The 19030-nt window shown below is 48.2% G+C and overlaps 8 protein-coding genes across 8 annotated transcripts; 5 read left to right on the top strand and 3 right to left on the bottom strand.

Moving 5' to 3' along the window:
* Window positions 1-56: 56 nt before the first annotated feature.
* BDV27DRAFT_135742 (uncharacterized protein) lies at window positions 57-2202 on the bottom strand. The gene has a single exon (XM_032068609.1). The coding sequence runs from the start codon at window positions 2148-2150 to the stop codon at window positions 552-554; it is 1599 nt and encodes a 532-aa protein (XP_031922779.1). The 5' UTR covers window positions 2151-2202; the 3' UTR covers window positions 57-551.
* Window positions 2203-5257: 3055 nt separating this feature from the next.
* BDV27DRAFT_135741 (O-methyltransferase) lies at window positions 5258-6426 on the top strand. The gene is made up of 3 exons (XM_032068608.1): window positions 5258-5335; window positions 5397-6149; window positions 6204-6426. Exons 1-3 carry the CDS (start codon window positions 5306-5308, stop codon window positions 6246-6248), a joined length of 828 nt encoding a protein of 275 aa, XP_031922778.1. The 5' UTR covers window positions 5258-5305; the 3' UTR covers window positions 6249-6426.
* BDV27DRAFT_135740 (putative NAD binding Rossmann fold oxidoreductase) lies at window positions 6427-7967 on the top strand. The gene is made up of 5 exons (XM_032068607.1): window positions 6427-6843; window positions 6909-7004; window positions 7088-7491; window positions 7559-7646; window positions 7721-7967. The coding sequence occupies exons 1-5, from the start codon at window positions 6561-6563 to the stop codon at window positions 7930-7932; spliced, it is 1083 nt and encodes a 360-aa protein (XP_031922777.1). The 5' UTR covers window positions 6427-6560; the 3' UTR covers window positions 7933-7967.
* Window positions 7968-8707: 740 nt separating this feature from the next.
* Window positions 8708-10316, top strand: BDV27DRAFT_135738 (HPP family protein). The gene is made up of 2 exons (XM_032068606.1): window positions 8708-9498; window positions 9561-10316. Exons 1-2 carry the CDS (start codon window positions 9226-9228, stop codon window positions 10149-10151), a joined length of 864 nt encoding a protein of 287 aa, XP_031922776.1. The 5' UTR covers window positions 8708-9225; the 3' UTR covers window positions 10152-10316.
* Window positions 10317-11144: 828 nt separating this feature from the next.
* BDV27DRAFT_162376 (ATP-binding cassette family ATPase ARB1) lies at window positions 11145-13054 on the top strand (the record flags this gene model as incomplete). The annotated part of the gene is made up of 2 exons (XM_032073375.1): window positions 11145-11732; window positions 11786-13054. The coding sequence occupies 2 exons, from the start codon at window positions 11145-11147 to the stop codon at window positions 13052-13054; spliced, it is 1857 nt and encodes a 618-aa protein (XP_031922775.1).
* A 409-nt stretch (window positions 13055-13463) lies between these two features.
* BDV27DRAFT_50980 (TFIIH complex kinase subunit CCL1) lies at window positions 13464-15081 on the bottom strand. Its single transcript, XM_032076806.1, has 2 exons — window positions 14585-15081; window positions 13464-14495 (listed from the first exon to the last, which is right to left on the bottom strand). The coding sequence occupies exons 1-2, from the start codon at window positions 14927-14929 to the stop codon at window positions 13569-13571; spliced, it is 1272 nt and encodes a 423-aa protein (XP_031922774.1). The 5' UTR covers window positions 14930-15081; the 3' UTR covers window positions 13464-13568.
* Window positions 15082-15231: 150 nt separating this feature from the next.
* On the bottom strand, window positions 15232-16935 carry BDV27DRAFT_135734 (E2 ubiquitin-conjugating protein UBC1). The gene is made up of 4 exons (XM_032068605.1): window positions 16665-16935; window positions 16139-16534; window positions 15774-16078; window positions 15232-15714 (listed from the first exon to the last, which is right to left on the bottom strand). Exons 2-4 carry the CDS (start codon window positions 16397-16399, stop codon window positions 15540-15542), a joined length of 741 nt encoding a protein of 246 aa, XP_031922773.1. The 5' UTR covers window positions 16400-16534; window positions 16665-16935; the 3' UTR covers window positions 15232-15539.
* A 125-nt stretch (window positions 16936-17060) lies between these two features.
* On the top strand, window positions 17061-18874 carry BDV27DRAFT_135733 (proteasome regulatory particle base subunit RPT2). The gene is made up of 4 exons (XM_032068604.1): window positions 17061-17211; window positions 17289-17354; window positions 17413-18481; window positions 18536-18874. Exons 1-4 carry the CDS (start codon window positions 17209-17211, stop codon window positions 18787-18789), a joined length of 1392 nt encoding a protein of 463 aa, XP_031922772.1. The 5' UTR covers window positions 17061-17208; the 3' UTR covers window positions 18790-18874.
* The last annotated feature ends 156 nt before the right edge of the window (window positions 18875-19030 follow it).

Here is a 19030-nt window from a genome sequence, read left to right as displayed (position 1 = left end):
ATACTTCCATATATGCCATATGAAAAGGACGAACATAACAATATCGACCTTTTCATACTATAGTGTAGGCCAAGGCACGTTGGAGACAATCTTTTAGCTCGGTGGTATGTGTCAAGCTTTTCAGTGAAGAATGGCAAATTATCCATAAGCCAGATCTAATCCACCGTAGTTATTCACCACCATCACTAGAGAATACAGAGTAAACGCGGTCCTATTGTTGGAAACCCGGAGAGCCACACATTATATCCATGCTTTACAATCCACATGAGGATTGCTAAGCGAGTTGATAAGCTGAAAGCTCATCCAAAATCAAGTAAATTCCATTTTTCATATCATAACATCATTTCGTTAAGGGTTCGTTCATTTTGTGTTCATGAAAATGTGCAACAATGACAATAATTCTTGAAGACGCCATTTGGTGCTCTCTATAATACCATCCGTCGTACTTGTGCTCATATCCCAAAGATCTCCAGCCACGGAAAGGTAAATAATACTGGCAAACAAAATATAAAAGAAAAGCTTAGAAAGGCGGAGTGACCAAGTGGGTACTCCTACAATCTCTTGACATTTTTCCTGCTCAAAACCAAGTCTAATTCTTTCAGTGGTTGATAGATATGTGCATTCCACCACCATGGCAGCGGATCAAGGACCGAGAAACGAGGGTCCTTCCAGAATAGTAAGAGATCACTTCCCTGGCTGACGAAATGGTCGAGTTGCTGGGCAACCGGGTAAAGAGAGGGGAGCACTCTTCGAACATCACATTGCTTAAGCGTCTCGTAGAAGCTGAGTTGGCGACGTGGGATTGATGATATGCTTGCTCTAGCTTGCATCCGTTTTCTGTCCAGGTCCGCGGACGTATCATCTGGCTGTGATGAGAGAACCGCCAAGTATCCATCGATTAACGAGGGGGACGGTTCTTCTAGAAGATACTTAACAGCACTCGTACCTTGAGTGCAGCCAGCAATATGAGTTACGTAGCGTACATTGTTAGCATCAAATTCTTCGTCGACCATTAACCGCAGGCATAGATGGCCAGTCATCCGATGGCCCCCTTTTGATGCGAAACGGTCCATGAGTCGGTGAATTGCCAATGCAAGCCCCTCGTCTAGACGGGAATGGCCCCAGGGTTGGTTGTCTGCTGGACGAATTTTAATGGCTTTAACCTGTCCACCAACAAGCAGCAATTCAGTGAAGAACTCTCCCAGCCGAGCTTGTTGCTGCAAGACCCATGGCCGATCTTTTGAAATTTGGATCTCGCTGACTTCCGTATAAGTCATGCTTAGGGTCCTCTTCGGTAATATGACGACTTTGTTGTCGCTCACAGTAAGATCTGGTCGGCGCATATGGTAGACCTTGCTCGGCGAGCGGTGCAAGATCTTGTGTATAGAGTCGCGCGACTGCACTTGGTGGTTTTCTACCACGGGTAATTCCTTTTCGACTAGATACTGAGTGAAGGATGCCGTGTCGCTAAACTGATTCACCAGATCCGTGTCCAGGTGGATGCATTTACAGGCCGTTCGACTTTCAATTGCCTGTTTGGCCATTGCGTCTTCCAGAACGCTCGCCCGCGACGAACAAGGAATCCAGATATCGGCTTTCTCCCTGTGGATGATGTCGAGCAGGCGGGACACATAGTTTGACCTCGGGATGCGATAGAAAGTGGCTAGGGTTTTCGACATGCCTTCGCCCGATGCGAACGGGAGATCTGTGATGTCGGCACCCACCACCCGATGGCCGTGATAGTATAGACATCGTGCCAAGGCCAGCCCGTAAGGGGTGTCAATGCCGGTGATGAAGATGGTTTTCGGGTAGAATTGAACATCACGTCGCGCGGCCTGCCGGCGATGGACTGGGTTAGAATGCGAGAGGAAAACAAAGAAATGGCCGACAAGGCACGTGGCAAAAAGGATGGCGTTATCCAGCGGCAGCAGGATGATTGAGATGGCGATTCGTAGTAAAAGGGCGAGAATCTGGATTTGTAATAGCCCTCGAACGGACTGGAGCGTACTTTGTTTCGGAATTGAGCCAAAGGCTCGTCTCACTGTGGGGATGGACATGAGGCCGAATTCTTGATCTCTATGTGCATAGAGTTGTGAAGAAAGACTAGATCGGTGGCGGGCAGCTGCCCTGTTATTCTCAGATGTCTTCATCCACGAACCCCTCCGGAATGCTACCAGACGACCACGTCAGCCTGCATTTCGCCGGATTAGTTAATATTTTTGTTGTCAATCCAGGTGGCTGGGCTGAAACCCTCAGCTGAATGTTTTCTTTTTTTTTTTTTTTCCTTGCACCAAGAATCACATGCTAGTTAACTGTCATTGGCTCCACCTTTGTGGACGAAACTTTATCCATCCATCCACGTCTCACTGTCGATTGCTTTGGGAGATCAAATGAACGAACTATTCATTCATCCAGCCCTACACTAACACACATACTCTCTCAGTGTAATACAATCAACATCACTATTTTTATCAATATAGCACAACATTATTGCAGATGCAATTGTTCGTAAACTTTTATAGAAAGACAAGATATGTTTAGAAAACGAAAAAGGAGAGAATAGAACGAACGGAGAAAATTCAAGCGATCTGCAATCAGCCCTCAGCCCACGAACCAATGCGCCTGAAGAAGATCGACAATCCCCACTGCTTGTTCAGCACAGACCCCTTGGGTTCCCTACCAAACTCCAAGATGTACCCTCTAACTCGCTGCATAGCCTATTTCCTTAGGTAGTTAACAAGAAGTTAGGTATGTCATTTCTGATGTAGTACATGAACGGTGGATATGGTAACCACAGATGTACAAAATGGATGATCTGATCTGATAAAATCCACAAGTAGGGCGATATTATGCAAGCAAGGCTCTGAACACTTCTAGTGTAACTTCGGATGATACAAGGGTGTGGTTTGGTATGATATTTCAAAAGTAAACAAATTCGAAGTTTCATTATCTCACATTACAATTGATACTTGAATAGTTCTGTTCTTTAATTCTTCAATCTAAACTAAACAATTAAGGTATCAAACTTGGGGATACCTTGGCCGGGAAGAGGTCACCGTATCATACGCTGGTTCAATGAAGCCCTTTTTCATCATAACCTTCACGCCGGTTGATTTTCAATATAATTAAAAAGTGAATCTTGCACGAGAGACGACCCATGGAATTAATCAACAACGACACATCTACACGATATAACTCTGTCCCGCTAAATCCTACTCCACTGAGTATATGAGAGAATAGTGTAGTTAATAGAGGTTGATGGAGCCTAAGGTACGATTAGGGATGAATAGCGCAGCTTCTAAGGTGATATGTAAGTCCACCCAAAACAGGAAGAAAAGGAGAATATTTCTAAGTAAAGATTCAATAGACGAACTGTCCTATAGTAAGATAGTGATGCTTTCTCAATCTACAGAAAGAAAATTCCAAGGACGGTAAGCCCAGATCAACCAAATAAGGCAAAAGCATATAACAGCAAGACTAGGTAGGTAACTATTCCTAACTATTCCTTGCTGTGATGCCGGTCTTTCGAAAATATGAGCATGGTGCAAAAACCACTGGAAGTACCTTCCCCGCAATTCCTCAGGGACCTGGTAAATGATCCTTGTAACATTTGGGACCAAAGAACCTTCAGCTCTCCACTTAAGGATATCTTCAGGAGTAACATCTTTGTAGAGTAGATCCTTGTAAGCCCCAAAAAGACAGCCCTGATCATAATCTGATTCAAATTCACTGAAGCCGAAGTCATCAAGTACAATTTTATCGGATGGCAAGAGGTCAAGGGCAAAACATTTATATAAATACTCCGCGGACGAGGGGCATGGTGCAGATCGATACTCGCGGTAAGTAGAAGAAGCCGGGCTATTGTCTATTTTATGATCATGAGCCCTGGAGCTCTCGGTTCTCCTTTTTCTCCGATTCTTCCCCATTCTGCTGTAGAATGTTCTCCGTCAGCGTATTTTGCGTGTTACATGAGAGAAGGAACGGAATAGGGACAGTATTGTGGGTACCTATTATCGATGCTAGTAGCTTACTCCTTAACTCAAAATTTCTAGCAATATTGAATCAATGCAGAAGTGTTCCAAGTTTGTATTGTTCGTGGTTGAGTCCGTTGATCAAATGTAACTAGTACAAGATATGTAGGCCTAGCCTCCTAACAGTGAATAAGATCGGCTTTTATACCCCGCACTCTCCACAGCCTTTCATCTCCAACTTTACAATAAGTGAACAATGGCACCAAGCCTTGCTTTCTCATAACATGCTTTTGAACAGGATGAAGGAAGAGAGACTGAAATCGCCGTCGTTTGACAGAATTCCGCGGCAAAACGTTTAGTCCCTTGGAATAGAATTCAATTCTGCAAACCTAATCACCCCCCACCCCAGTACGGCGCTGGCGATTGCCATCTCCCTGGAACGTTGCCAGATACCCATATACGCCAGAGCCATCTTTACCTATGCCGCGAGGCTTAAAAACCCCTGGTAAGTACGTTACTAAGTGGGACTAGACACTTAAGGCCCTTGTTAGAGCTGCTATGAATATCAGTTTCCCGACAATGAATTCTTCTATTACTCAAATGTAGTCAATGTCGCAACAAGAATCCCAGCCTTTTTTGCTACCTCTACTGAAAGCTGTCAGTAATTCCCGGATATGCGATCACCACAAATCAAAGGAGATATCGATTCCTATCATAGACGTCAGCGGCTTGGGCTGACCATGTTCTCACGCTCGATGGAATGCCCCTCACAGTCCCCGACTAACCTTTATATGACTCACAAAGTTGAGAAGAACAAACATTTCATGACTCAGACCCAAGGAAAAAGGATACCGAATCCTGTCGATCCTCAATCCTTCGATCCTTCGGAGATATATTAAATGAGGGGCTCAAACCCTTATCAGATTATCGGACAACGAACCAGACCTCGGAGTTTACGGGTTCTTAAACTGAACCCAGTATCCGAGGCCGATGCTTCGCACGCGAGATAAAGATTAGGTTACGTTACTTGAACTGGGGTATGACTATACTTAGTGTCGGCCTAGATAAGCTAATCTTGTCTTCGTCTCTATAGTCTTGTGGATGGCGGAATTAGTGCCGTTTTCGGGGTTATGGATTGTTGGTGGACAATTATTTATGTCCGAGCTTGTTCTTTAGGTTTGGATGATGACGATCGTTACCTTAAGATTGAGATTATAAATACCACGGTTGATTCTGGAGTATCTGTGGTATTGTTCATCTGTAGACGTGGGATTTTCCTATCTTTGGTTTATTTGGTGTGAAATAATCGGTACCTTTAGTAGTTATCATTCATAATGTCGCAAAACCAGCCTACAACTCGTCAGGTAAGATTGATTCGATGCGTCGCTACCCTTAGAAATCAGTGCTAACATGATCCATGAATAGCGCAATGACGAAGCTGAACTCGACCTTCTGGACTTCATCTACGCCCAGCCAAACCGGAAGGAGATCCAGGGAAACCCCCAGAAGGTGCTGGACCTGATTGACGAATTCGCTAAATCGCGTCACCTCATCCATGTGGGGCCCGAGAAAGGGAAGGTCGTAGCAGACCTCATTGCGGAGCGCAAGCCCCAGACCATGATTGAACTCGGAGGTTACGTGGGCTACTCGGCCATCCTGTTCGGCGATGCCGTGCGTCGGGCCGGTGGCAAAAAGTACTACAGTTTAGAGTTGAACCCTGAATTCGCCGCCATCTCAACCCTGCTGCTGGATCTGGCGGGCCTCCGGGATTTTGTCCAGATCTTGGTGGGTCGCAGCGACCAGTCCCTGAATAAGTTGTATACCAGTGGTGAAGTTCCACAGGTGGAAATTATGTTCATTGATCACTACAAGCCTGCGTATACCACGGATCTGAAACTATGCGAGCAGATTGGCATGATCGTTCCCGATGTCTCGGTTCTGGTGGCTGATAACGTGCTCTATCCGGGCAATCCACCGTACCTGGAGTATGTACGGAGCACGGTGGAACAGAAGCGAAAGGCGGCCGAGAAGGGACCAATCCAGATGTATAACACGGATGGTATACCTGCTGTGAGTGTGCGGGCCTTTCTTGGCGCGGATGCCACGCCTCTGTTTGACATCCTTGGGAACCCGAATTTGGTGTATGAGAGCACCTTGAATCAACCGGAGGGACTTCGGGTGAGTGAGGCCTTTCTATTATATATTAAGAATGATGATTGCTAACTGTTGTAGGATGCCCTGGAGATTACTCGGTGTGTAGGAGTTGAGAAGGCGTGATCGGGAAAAGCATTTCCGGCGGAAGAAAGCATTTCAATCGGTCGGCTCGGAAGCGTGACAGACGGTCGGCCTTTGCCAGATTTGGTAGAATTTTGCCCCGCCATATCCGCCGGACCCAAAGGTTCCTATCGCGAGGACCTTCCCCCGCACTAGCTGTGTTTCTACATCATCACTAATATGACCTCTTGAATAATTTTCCTGTATATAAAGCTCCAGAAGGCCCCGCCGGTCTCTCTTCCAAATCCGTTCTTTCAAACACTATTACTTTGACACCCTTGTGATTGCCCTTGATAGATATATACATAAAACATTATGGCTTCCAAGACTTTTAATGTTGGTGTGGTCGGATATGGCTTCAGCGCAAAAACTTTCCACATCCCTTTTGTTTCCGATGTTCCTCAGTTGAAACTGTACGCCGTTGTTCAGCGTACACCGAAGCCCGACGATGATGCCGAGAAGGATCACCCTGGCATCAAGTCCTATCGGACTGCCGAGGACATGGTCAAGGACGATGGAGTCGATGTCGTCATTGTTACTACCGCACCAGACTCGCATTACCAGTTGACGAAGTTGGCCTTGGAGCACGGAAAGCATGGTGAGTGTCCCAGGAACTATCTGCGACATCAATTCCTTTCGTGCGCGCTAACGAAGCCACTACAGTTGTCTGCGAGAAGCCTTTCACCCCCACTACTCAGGAAGCCGATGAGCTCGTTGCCCTTGCTGAGAAACAGAACAAGCTGTTGGCTGTGTACCAAAGTATGTGTGATAATTCATCGTTAATTGTCTCGTTCGAGGACCAGCAAGCTGCAGAATCCCGACTAATAATGACTTTTGTGCAGACCGTCGCTGGGATGCCGATTACGTGACCGCCTCCAAGCTCGTGAAGAGTGGCGTCCTTGGCCGTGTCGCCGAATTCGAAACTCACTTCGATCGCCATCGTCCCGAAGAGCCCGCTGCCGATGTTTCCAAGTGGAAGAACAAGGTTGTTCCCGGCGGTAGTGCTATTTACGATCTCGGAAGTCATCTGTTAGACCAGGCCGTGCATCTGTTCGGACTGCCCAACCGTGTCACTGGCTTCATTGGCTCTCAGCGGGCGGTAAACACATCCGGCTACGAGGATTCTTTTACTGTCTTGTTCCACTATAACAACGGTCCTCTGGTGACGGCCAAGGCCGCCGTCGTAAGTCCGGAAGAGGAGCAACTGAGGTTCTGGGTCCGCGGAGAGAAGGGAAGCTTTAAGAAGGTAAGGGCTTGGGCTCGGTGATTTTTAGAGCCTAGAATTAATAAGCTGATGTGCTATTCCCAAACAGTTCCATCTCGATGTCCAGGAGGAGCAGCTCAAGAGCGGAATCAAGCCTGGCGACAGCGTATACGGCAGAGAACCTAGTGAAAGATATGGTATGCTTGTCTCTCTCTCCCTCTCCCAGACAAAGCTTTGTCAGTAGCACACATACTAACGTTATTCTTCCCAGGTACCCTGACCACTATCCAGAACGGCAAGCCCGTCAGAGAAGTTGCGCCGACAGTGGAGCCTCCCACCTGGTCTGAATACTACAGGAAGCTTGCCCGCGCTCTTGCCGGAGAGGGCGACCTTCCCGCCAGCGGAGCGGAGGCCCGCGATGTTATCCGGTTGATTGAGTTGGCAAAGGAGAGTTCACGACTAGGAAAGACCCTTGATGTTTAAATTTTTGTATATATATAAAGATAAGATATTGACGATCATGACATGACAATTTCTTCTTCGCACTCCTTTTGTGACTCACTGCTATATATATGTTGCTGTATTCTGCCCGTTTGTAGCGACATGCCTTTTTAGGTAAGGTTACCCCTACGGAGAGGTCTTTCCGAAGTGTTTGCTAGTACGAGTGATGTGGACAACCGATAGATTTCATTGGCAAGATGAGCCGAGTAGCGCACATCTGTAAAACCCGTTATAACTGTCGTCCATTCAGAGTCAGAATTCGGCAATTGATGATTGTATTTCGTCTCAGTTGATTGTCACATTGAGCTTCGTACATTTCTGATATTCTGGAGTTTATTATCATCATCGCAGACTGCGCCGTTGTCAGCAATGGCGCGGCTGACCAGTTCGGCTTATTTTCTGCAAGACTCGGCGAAAGGAGGGGAACTGAGAGCAATAAAAAGGTCAACAAGACGGTCATGGATGATTGAATTGACATGAAACTAACCTAATGTGGCCGGGGTAATCCACGAATCGGGGATAATTTCCATCACGTAGGGCACGCCGTAAATTACGTTACGAAACTGTGGGGTCGACGAAAATCCTCAGGTCCCCATACCGCTAAACCCAAGACGGCAATCTGTTACTTAATTGAAATGCGCTCAATGGCAGACCAAGCAGACGAGCACCGTCATCGTCATCCCTTTCAAGCGACACAATGTTCTCTTTCGTCAATTCTAGACGGGTATTCTCTCGACTTTCCGCGGAGATACGGTACGGACAGTTCACCATCTGCCAGTCTTTCCCTTGGCTTTAAGGTCATTCCTCGGGATTAAAAGTACTGAAGTATCCCATGGTCCCAACCTTCAGTGGCGCTTTCATGAACACGCTGCGGGTTAAATCTCCTATTCTTTTCTGCAACGGTCAAAAGGCTGGTGAGTGTCCGCTTTCTCATTTACTGTCCGCGAGCATCAGATGATCAAAACAAGAGCACTAGTCTATTAGTCAAGGTCCTCATCTTCTGTCAATTGCCGGTAATTTCTCGGCTCAGCCTAGACCCCTTCTTTCAGCAGTTCCTGTTTATCCTTTCCTGTATTTCTCTCATACTTTCTTTTTATATCCTTAGTGCTGGGGAATATTTTCTGTTTTGTACCTAGCGTTGTATCGAATATTTTTTCACCTCCAGCAAGTGGCAACTGGCTCTAACCTCACCAGATACATAAACCCAGAGGATGTGTTTGTGACCTAACCCGCAGCAACCCATTTCGCGCGTAGAACAGACTCCAGTCAACCTCGATGTTAAGGAACGTGGATTTTTCCCGCTGGCATGTGGATATCGACAGATACCTGAATCCGTTGGTTCCACGCCCGCCATGGCGCTGGCTACCTCGTCCCATCTCTCACTTCCTGGGATATAGAGGGGACAAACCTCCAAAGAATTTGGGCAACCTCGTGCTCGCCTTCTGGTCTTTGATCGGCGTCTTCTGTGGTGTATTAGTTGTCGCCGAAGTATCTTTGCATGTCCCCTCTTTCCAGCACCATCATGCACCAATTATTGTGGCTAGTTTTGTACGTACCTGACTCACGTCACACAGACCCATGCAATGATCAACATACTAATGTTTGGATAGGGTGCCGCAGCTGTGCTGGAGTTTAGCGCTATTGAGTCACCATTTGCACAACCGCGCAATGCCGTCCTAAGCCAGGTCATGGCGAGCGCTATTGGTATCGGGATTGGTAGGCTCTTCGCCTTAAATCCCCATGCTAATTCACTACCTCAGATTGGGGGAGCTCTGGCCTGTGCAATTACCACCTCCGTAATGGTTCTGACGAAGACTGTTCATCCGCCCGCTGGCGCAACAGCTCTCCTCGCTGTCACCGAAGGGTACGAAATCGGCTGGTATCTGGTCCTGATTATGTTTCTTGGGTGTATCATGATGCAAGCCGTGGCACTGGTGATCAATAACATTCAACGACGGTTTCCGGTGTATTGGTGGACCCCTGATCCTCTGCCACGTCCCAAGGTTGTGGTTGAGGACACTGAAAGTGCTCGAGAAGGCAAGCAAGAGAGCTTGGCCCCTAGTGCATCAGACGATGACACTGAAGCTACCGTTCCAGCACGAATTGTTATTGAGGAAGGGAAGGTTTCAATACCGGATAATGTTTGGATAACGGCAGAGGAAAAAGAGTTTTTGGAAAAAATCAGTCAGCGCATACGTTAATACATATCACCTTGTTGTCCGATATCACACGTTTGGGCCATATACCCACTGTCTATCAAGCGGCCTAAGCACATGCATATTTTCCCCATCTAATTACTGAACCATCATCTATACAGATAGAAATAGAGAATATCTACACTATTGTTAGTACCAACCACAGCTTGCAATGTAAGTAGTATCGCGAAAGATATATCGATCTGGATACTTTACAGATAATACTATAGGTAAGTTTCGGAAATCCTTATAACTAGGCATATGCGGGAACCTCTCTTTGATGCATGAGGCTCCTAACAGGATACTAGCCCGCTGAATCTCACATGGTAGTATGCTGTGGCTTGATGTCCCCACGGAGACACGTCTGCCACTACATGAGTAAGGGTGATGTGCTATTACCCTATTTGCTGACCAGTCTAGACTGGTGCCTTGGGCATAAGGCTGTAAATCACGTGTAGTTGGTGCCCAAAGGAGACTAGACTGCGCCACGACCCGTGCGGTGACGTCGGAAAGCCAATCATAGAGGCAAATGAGCGGGACCCACTGAAGGAATTTTTGAAGGTGTCCAAGAAATCATCAAAATCTCTGTTTTCTTTCCTTCTCCCTATCATCTCTTTGGGGCGTTAATCATCTTCGGTTATCGCCACTAGAACCGTTCCTCTGTTAAGTCCCTGGTCTATATATTATATCGTCTCATTTCTCTCTTGTTCCTTTGTCTCGAATCAAATTTCTGGGGCTTCGTCTCACCCACCGATTACTATTCCGAGTGCTCTCTATCGATAAGGGCTTCCAAGAAAACTTCACCCCACCCACTCAGAGGAAAAAGGCTTTTGGTTGACCCCCTTTGACCCCGCTATTATTTGATCCACTCACTGGAAGTTCTTTTTTCTCTTTCTTTCTTGCCTTACCGACAGGCTTTTGACCTTTCCTCCTTTCCGTCTCTTGACGCTTTCCTCCACTCCCCTCCCTCCCATCCTACCAACACATACACCCGACAAAATGGTGTCTGCTTCCAAAGCCGCTCGTTTGGCAAAGCGTGGTGCCGATGGCGACACCAAGAAGAAGCTCGGCAAGGGAAAGAAGGGTGGTGCTGAGTCCCCCCAGGTCGACAGTGACGTCCCGACCGATGATCAGCCTGCCACCACGACCGAGAAGATGAAGGAGGTTGAGAAGCTTACAGCACAGATGGACAAGCATGGCCTTTCGGATCGTGTCACGACCGGTGTGCTCTCTTCCATGGAATCCTCTCGCGACGTCAAGGTCACCTCCGCTTCCCTGGTGTTCCACGGCAAGGTCCTTATCACCGACTCCACTCTCGAACTGAACTTCGGTCGTCGTTACGGTCTCCTGGGTGAGAACGGCTGTGGCAAGTCCACCCTGCTGAAGTCTATCGCCCAGCGTGAATACCCTATCCCCGAGCATATCGATATCTACCTGCTGAACGAAGGTGCTCCTCCTACTGACCTTGGTGCCCTGGAGTGGGTCGTCACTGAGGCTCAGAACCAGCTTGACCGGATGGAGAAGCAGGCCGAAGATATCCTGGAAGAGCAAGGCCCCGACAGCCCTATCCTCGAGGATCTGTATGATGTAAGTTCTCTTTTCTCCCGCTGGTAGTCTGGAATACACTAATATGCATCCAGCGTATGGACAAAATGGATCCCTCCACTTTCCACACTCGTGCTTCCTTGATCTTGACTGGTCTGGGATTCAACAAGGTCACCATCAACAAGAAGACCAAGGACATGTCCGGTGGTTGGCGTATGCGTGTGGCTCTTGCCAAGGCTCTGTTCGTCAAGCCTTCCCTGCTTCTGCTGGATGACCCTACTGCTCACTTGGATCTTGAGGCCTGTGTGTGGTTGGAAGAATACCTGAAGAAGTGGGAGCGCACCCTCGTCCTGGTTTCCCACTCCATGGACTTCTTGAACGGTGTCTGTACCAACATGATTGACATGCGCATGAAGCAGCTCCTGTACTATGGTGGTAACTACGATTCTTACCACAAGACCCGTAGCGAACAGGAGACGAACCAGATGAAGGCATACAACAAGCAGCAGGAAGAAATTGCCCACATCAAGAAGTTCATCGCTTCCGCCGGTACATATGCCAACTTGGTCAGACAGGCCAAGTCGCGTCAGAAGATCCTCGACAAGATGGAGGCCGATGGTTTCATCCAGCCCGTTATTCCCGACAGAATCTTCAGCTTCCGTTTTGCCGAAGTTGAGAAGCTTCCCCCTCCCGTCCTGTCCTTCGATGATGTCAGCTTCTCCTACTCCGGCAACTGGGAGGATACTCTGTATGAGCACCTTGACTTCGGTGTTGATATGGATTCCAGAACTGCTCTGGTCGGCCCCAACGGTGTCGGCAAGTCCACTCTGCTGCGCATCATGACCGGAAAGCTACACCCCATTGGTGGTCGTGTCAGCCGTCACACTCACTTGAAGTTGGGCATGTACAGTCAGCACTCTGCCGAGCAGCTCGATCTGACTAAGTCGTCTCTTGACTTCGTCCGCGACAAGTTCCCCGAGAAGAGCCAGGACTACCAGTACTGGCGTCAACAGCTCGGCCGTTATGGTCTGAGCGGTGAGTCCCAGACCGCTCTGATGGGCACTCTGTCTGAGGGTCAGAAGAGCCGTATCGTGTTCGCTCTGTTGGCCATTGAATCCCCTAACATGATCCTTCTCGACGAACCTACTAACGGTCTCGATATCCCCACCATTGACAGTCTGGCTGATGCCATCAACGCCTACAGCGGAGGTGTCGTTGTCGTGTCCCACGACTTCCGTCTCCTCGACAAGATCGCCAAGGACATCATGGTCTGTGAGAACAAGACCGTTACCCGGTGGGATGGTACTATCGGCCAGTACAAGGACCACCTGCGCAAGAAGATGATTGACGCCGGTGCTGTCTAAGAAAAGGCACGGGAAAAAATGAAGGAAAACGACGCTTCTTGTTATGATTGGAATGTCTGAGACGACAATGAAAACTCAAAAGCTGCAGGGGAGTTGAAATCAAAAGTTTCTTACAGGAGAAATGATCCATCCTGAGTGATACAATGACATAGGCGGGGGTCGGTTTTCTTTCTTACATACATATCTGGAGATATCTGCTTCTGCTTGTTTGGGTTGCTTTATTTTTATTAGATGGTCTGTCTGTGTTTCATACCTCATCCCCTGCTAGACCCCTCACGTTTCAGGGTTCAATTTATATTCTTATATCTTTTTACGTTTCTATGATTCCACCATTTGTTATAGACGTTGTGTAGGACTTTTGTTTTGATGGTCTTAAGACCCTTTAGCCTGCACTTATGGTAGAGCTTTGTTTAATGAGAAGGCATGAAACAACTGAGCAGCAATTCAGCTGAACTTGGTCTAATTATACATCAGTCCGAAACAACGTGACTTATCTTCTATAATTCTACATCTACTATTGAGGCAGTTGCGCGTCCTTCGTGCGTTGCGTCACTAACTCACCCCCAAAGATATCCTTTGGCTGTTCTCCGTCCAATTTCCGCTTCTTTGCTAGACGTTCCATCTCACTCTCAGATGTCGCCGGGTCTCCAGCCGCTGCTACTGCTGCCGCCGCCGCAGCAGGGATACGCTTCTGGCCCGCAACACCAGCCTTGTCCGGGTTCTGGCAGTGGGAGAGCTTCTTCCGGATGCGCCTTAAGTTCTTCTTCTGGTCTGGATCTGAGGCGAGGGGTTTATACGCTTGAAGGAGATTAGAGCAATCGGTTAAGGTACGGATGAGCTTCGTCCGGAGTTCGTAGAGCGGGGATCCCTGCTGCTGCTGTTGGGGTCCGCCCAGCTTAGTCTCGAGGTAGAATTCCGCCAGCGGCTTGTCCGCGATCATGAACGCCGCGAGCCAGATCTGGGACGGTGTGTAGAGGAAGTAAGCATCTGTCATCTGGGCCGCGGATTTGAGGATCTCGCGGGTGTTGTGGTGCGCGCGAGCGAGTCGGTCTGTGATGGAGGATGAGGATGCTGTTGGCGATGGGGGGAGGGAATGGAGTCTGCGTTTGAGGTCGTCTGGTGTCTGGGTTGGGAAGTGGGGTGCTGGTTGGCCCATGCCCTGGGATATGGCTTGGAGTTCCATGATGCCGCCTTCGAGGCCGCGGAAGGGGTGGCGGACGTCGAAGGTGAAACGGAGGCTTTGCATGACCAGGAATTCGGGCTGGATTAAGTCTTCCGGTGTTGTGCCGCCGGGGATTACTTCTGCGAATTGGCGGAGGGAGAGGTAGTAGTTGTCTGTTTTTGTGGCGAGGAAGAGAGCGCAGAGCATGATTGATTTCGGGTGGTAGGTCATTGGGGAGTTGGTTAGGTAGAAGCGTCGAAGGTATTGGATTGCTGTGGCCTGTTGGAAGGGTTTTGGTGGTTAGTTGTTGGTTGTTTCTTTCCGTGTTTTGTGTGTATAAATGGTAGAGAAGGGAGGGTGTGACGTACCCGGACTATTGTTGGGAGTGGGGGTTTGTACATCTCCCCCAGCTCTATAATTTGTTCACAAAAGTATCGCACTAGCTGGTGCTCTTCTTCGGGTGTTAAGCATTCGATCTCCGTCTCTTCGCCGCCTGCTTTGCTGTCTGCGTCGCTTCCATTCTGGTTTGCTGCTGGTGTTCCTGCTGCGGATGAGGTGGCTGATTGTTGCGCCTCTCGCGATTTCCGGAGTGCTGATCGTACGCGCTCACTGGCGTTTGCGTTTGTCGTTGCGCGTAGGGATTGTAAAGATTTCTCTGTGTAAGACCAAAGTCGGAACTGGGATGAGGAGCGGTAGAAATCGTCTTCGATCATGGTGGCTGAAGGGAGCTGCGCTCGAACGAGCTTCTTCTGTGTAATGTATGGCAAATAAATTTATCACTACTCAGACTAAAAAGGTGTCGACTACTTGTAGGTTCACTCGAGGTCTGGATCTGTGGCTAATCATTGACCCATAGTTAGAGAAAAGTGAGTTGTTAGAGTTAAGCATTGAAGATCGGAAGGCGGAGAGGAGCTTAAAAGGCCCGCCACGTGCTTATCGATAGCGCAGAACAGTACGGAGTAGTATGCTATTTATTAATTTCTACTTTAAGTATCTTCATCTACAATCATTAAAATCCAGACTAGAAATGGTTATTCATCGAGGAAATGTAAGAAACGTGACGTATTGCTTCACAAAAAGATATAGAACATAGGTCCGATAGCCGGTTAAATATATTTCAGTATATTGGTCATCATTGAATGAGATCGATCTCAAAACGAGAACACCTTAACATCAAGGTAGCATGTAATGGGTAATAAGCTGGGCTGAAAAACAAGCAAAGAAAGTAGATTGAATCTCGCTAAGCATCACGCTTCGCCAGCTCCATTCAGCATGCATAGTCATAGAAAAATGATTAGCCGTAAGTGTTTACCGTCGTACGACCTACGGCTCACCCAGTAGCCGTGCAGTAACATCACCCATGTAGGCCTCTTCTAGTTCGTAGTCTTCTCCGTTCATCCGATCAATACCGTAGTACTTGAAGGCGGCTACTACACGGTCTACGTCGAAGCCCATGCTGCAGAAGCGGTCGATCAAGTCCTTATTGTATCCATCGTATCTAGACAAGGACGTTAGAAAGGTCCTTCCAGTAAAAAGGGTCATAATCGAGAGGCATACTTAGCTAAGTCTTCCTTCTCCTGTTCTTCCTTTGACTTGAGCTCTTGCTGTCGCAGCGATTCGTTAGTGGCACCACCGCTGCCCTCGCCCGCACTCTTGGTAGGAGCCCCAGCATATAAGGCAGCCCAGGTTTGGGCAACTCTCTCAAATTCCTTTGGTTTGCGTAGCAGCATAGTGGCAACCTCGGCGTCTTGAGGATCCTTAGGTTCGGGTGTGCTAAGCAGAGATTGTAGTGACAACAGAGCGGACTTGATGGTGAGAACGGGGGACCACGCCGACGACAGAGTATCAAGGCAAATCGCTCCCTATGCCGGTGGTTAGATACTTGATCCACTATATCTTAGCTGCATATTTTAAAAACCTACCGTTTGGCTACTGATATTCGGATGCCAGACCTTGGTATGGAATTTCATTATTGGCGGCCGAAACGGATAGTCCGTTGGTATTTTTATATCAACAGCATAGGTGCCACCCTCATATGGGGTACCTGGCGGCCCCGGGAATGTGCCCCGTAGATGCGTGAGGTCTTCATCGCTGCCTACTGGTTCGGCTGTGATCCCAGACTGTGTATCTGCGTGGATATCGGCTATTTCCTTTGCAATACGCCGGGATCGGTTGGAGGCCATGATTCTGGGTTTAGGGTTCAAGTTGTGTGAGGTAAAGAAACGGGATATAAAAGGGGCAGTTGTGAGAATTTTACGGATGTGTGGTTAGGCGTCAAAAGGTGAGCTCGCAGCTCAGGAACACTGCGTAAAACCGAGCTACATGCCCACCTTGTTAGCTACGATCATATACGGACGGTTGAGCATATGATGTAAGAGTGAGATGACAGAAGGAAGGGAAAAGGATAAATATAGTGTCTGGGACTCAAAGGTAGGGAGACAGCCTTACCGGTCAGAGAGTATTAGCTTGTATCGTGGGACGGAGGGGAATGCGCCGCGGGGGAATGAGGGCTCGTCCGTTGCGGATATACTACTAGTTCAAGTGAGACGAGATCAACAGGTGAGACAAGCGCTGAGGAAGTTAATGACAGTTTTCGAAATTCACTGAAATTTGAGATATGGGGTTTCTATTCAGTCCAAGTAATGTGTAGTACGTAATTGTAGACATGCCCAAAAGACCAAAAATAGTTTCGAGTAAATCTGACGCAGCGGCTACTGACATTGATTTGTTTGATAGCCGCCTGATTTGCGAGGCATCAAAGCGCCCATGATAGCTTGGGGTCACGTGCGAGGGTCACAGCGGTGGCCAAGCCGACGGATGGCGACAACGACAACAGCTTCCAAGCTCGCCGAAAGCTCATCATCATCCTCCACTATCCTCCCATCTTCCAACCACCCCCCTGACTATTAGAGTCGCTTTCCTTATATCATTTTGGTTCGGGTAATTAGAGTATAACGAACGTCTTGCTGATTCCGCGGCACACACTTGGACTATGGTTGGTTCCCAACTCTCACTGTCGTCACTCTCTCACCTAGTCACACTACGGTCTCTCTAACAAGTCATTCACAACAGGGTAACCAGCAGTCCAACATCGGCGGAGGCCCCGGGGGCGATGGAAGGGATGATAAGGATAAGAAGGTAATTTCGATTGTTCCGGTCGGACAGCTCTATCCGCTTACCAAGCGTCCCTTAATAGAAGGACAAGCCCAGATACGAACCACCACCACCTCCTACGACCCGTCTTGGACGCAAGAAGCGCAAGGCTGCCGGCCCAAGTACAGCTTCCAAGCTCCCCGACATTTTCCCAACATCACGATGCAAATTACGATACTTGCGAATGCAACGGGTCCACGACCACTTGCTGCTAGAAGAAGAATACGTCGAGAACATGGAACGTCTACGCAAGACCAAGGCACAAGCAGCACAGGATTCCGTCAGCAGAAGCGAGTTCGATATTATGGACCGAAATGCAGACGAGAGGAGTCGTGTCGATGACATGAGAGGCACTCCCATGGGAGTTGGCAATTTGGAAGAGTTGATTGACGATGACCATGCCATTGTTTCCAGTGCTACCGGGCCAGAGTACTACGTTTCTATCATGTCCTTCGTTGATAAGGACTTGCTGGAGCCTGGTGCCAGCATTCTGTTACACCACAAGTCTGTCTCCGTTGTTGGTGTGCTCACCGAGGAGTCCGACCCCCTGGTGTCGGTGATGAAGCTAGACAAGGCACCGACGGAGTCCTATGCGGATATCGGTGGTCTCGAGACTCAGATCCAAGAGGTTCGGGAATCCGTCGAGCTTCCGCTGCTGCACCCTGAGCTGTACGAAGAAATGGGTATCAAGCCTCCCAAGGGTGTCATTCTCTACGGTGCCCCAGGAACTGGAAAAACGCTGCTTGCCAAGGCAGTCGCCAATCAAACAAGTGCTACTTTCCTCCGGATTGTCGGTAGTGAACTTATCCAGAAATACCTCGGTGATGGACCTCGTTTGGTGCGACAGATCTTCACGGTCGCTGCGGAACACGCTCCTTCCATTGTCTTCATTGATGAAATTGATGCCATCGGTACGAAGCGTTACGACTCTACATCGGGAGGTGAACGAGAAATTCAACGTACTATGCTTGAGCTTCTTAACCAGTTGGACGGTTTCGATGACCGTGGAGATGTCAAGGTTATCATGGCCACTAACAAGATTGAAACACTCGACCCTGCTTTGATTCGTCCTGGTCGTATTGATCGAAAGATTCTCTTCGAGAACCCAGACCGTACGTGTTACCCTCTGCATATAATAAATGATCTGTTTACTAACATCCTCACAGAAAATACCAAGAAGAAGATCTTCACCTTGCATACATCCAAGATGTCCCTCGGCGATGATGTCGATCTTGACGAGTTTATCAATCAGAAGGACGACCTTTCAGGTGCAGACATCCGAGCAATCTGTACCGAAGCCGGTCTGATGGCTTTGAGAGAACGTCGTATGAGAGTGCAAATGGAGGATTTCCGTTCCGCTAGGGAACGTATCATGAAGACGAAGCAAGACGGAGGGCCGGTGGAAGGTTTGTACCTGTAGTCGATATGTTGGTGGTGTACCTAGTGTAGTTCCAATGACGCAAACGCATTATATGGCGTAGAATTTCTACATTCATATGTCAGCATAATTTACTCATATATAAAGCACAATTTTATTAAATGGTAACATAGAACATAAAAGGTGAGCTGTAGCCGTCTCTTAGGTCAGCAGACCCACCACGCACTTCGGCGTGTTGGTCTGCCTCACCTCAACGATAATTCCCACCTCAACGATAAATTTG

Source organism: Aspergillus caelatus (genome assembly GCF_009193585.1).
Source record: "Aspergillus caelatus strain CBS 763.97 unplaced genomic scaffold BDV27scaffold_249, whole genome shotgun sequence".
Lineage (NCBI taxonomy): Eukaryota > Fungi > Ascomycota > Eurotiomycetes > Eurotiales > Aspergillaceae > Aspergillus > Aspergillus caelatus.
This window is presented reverse-complemented; position numbering and strand designations above follow the sequence as displayed.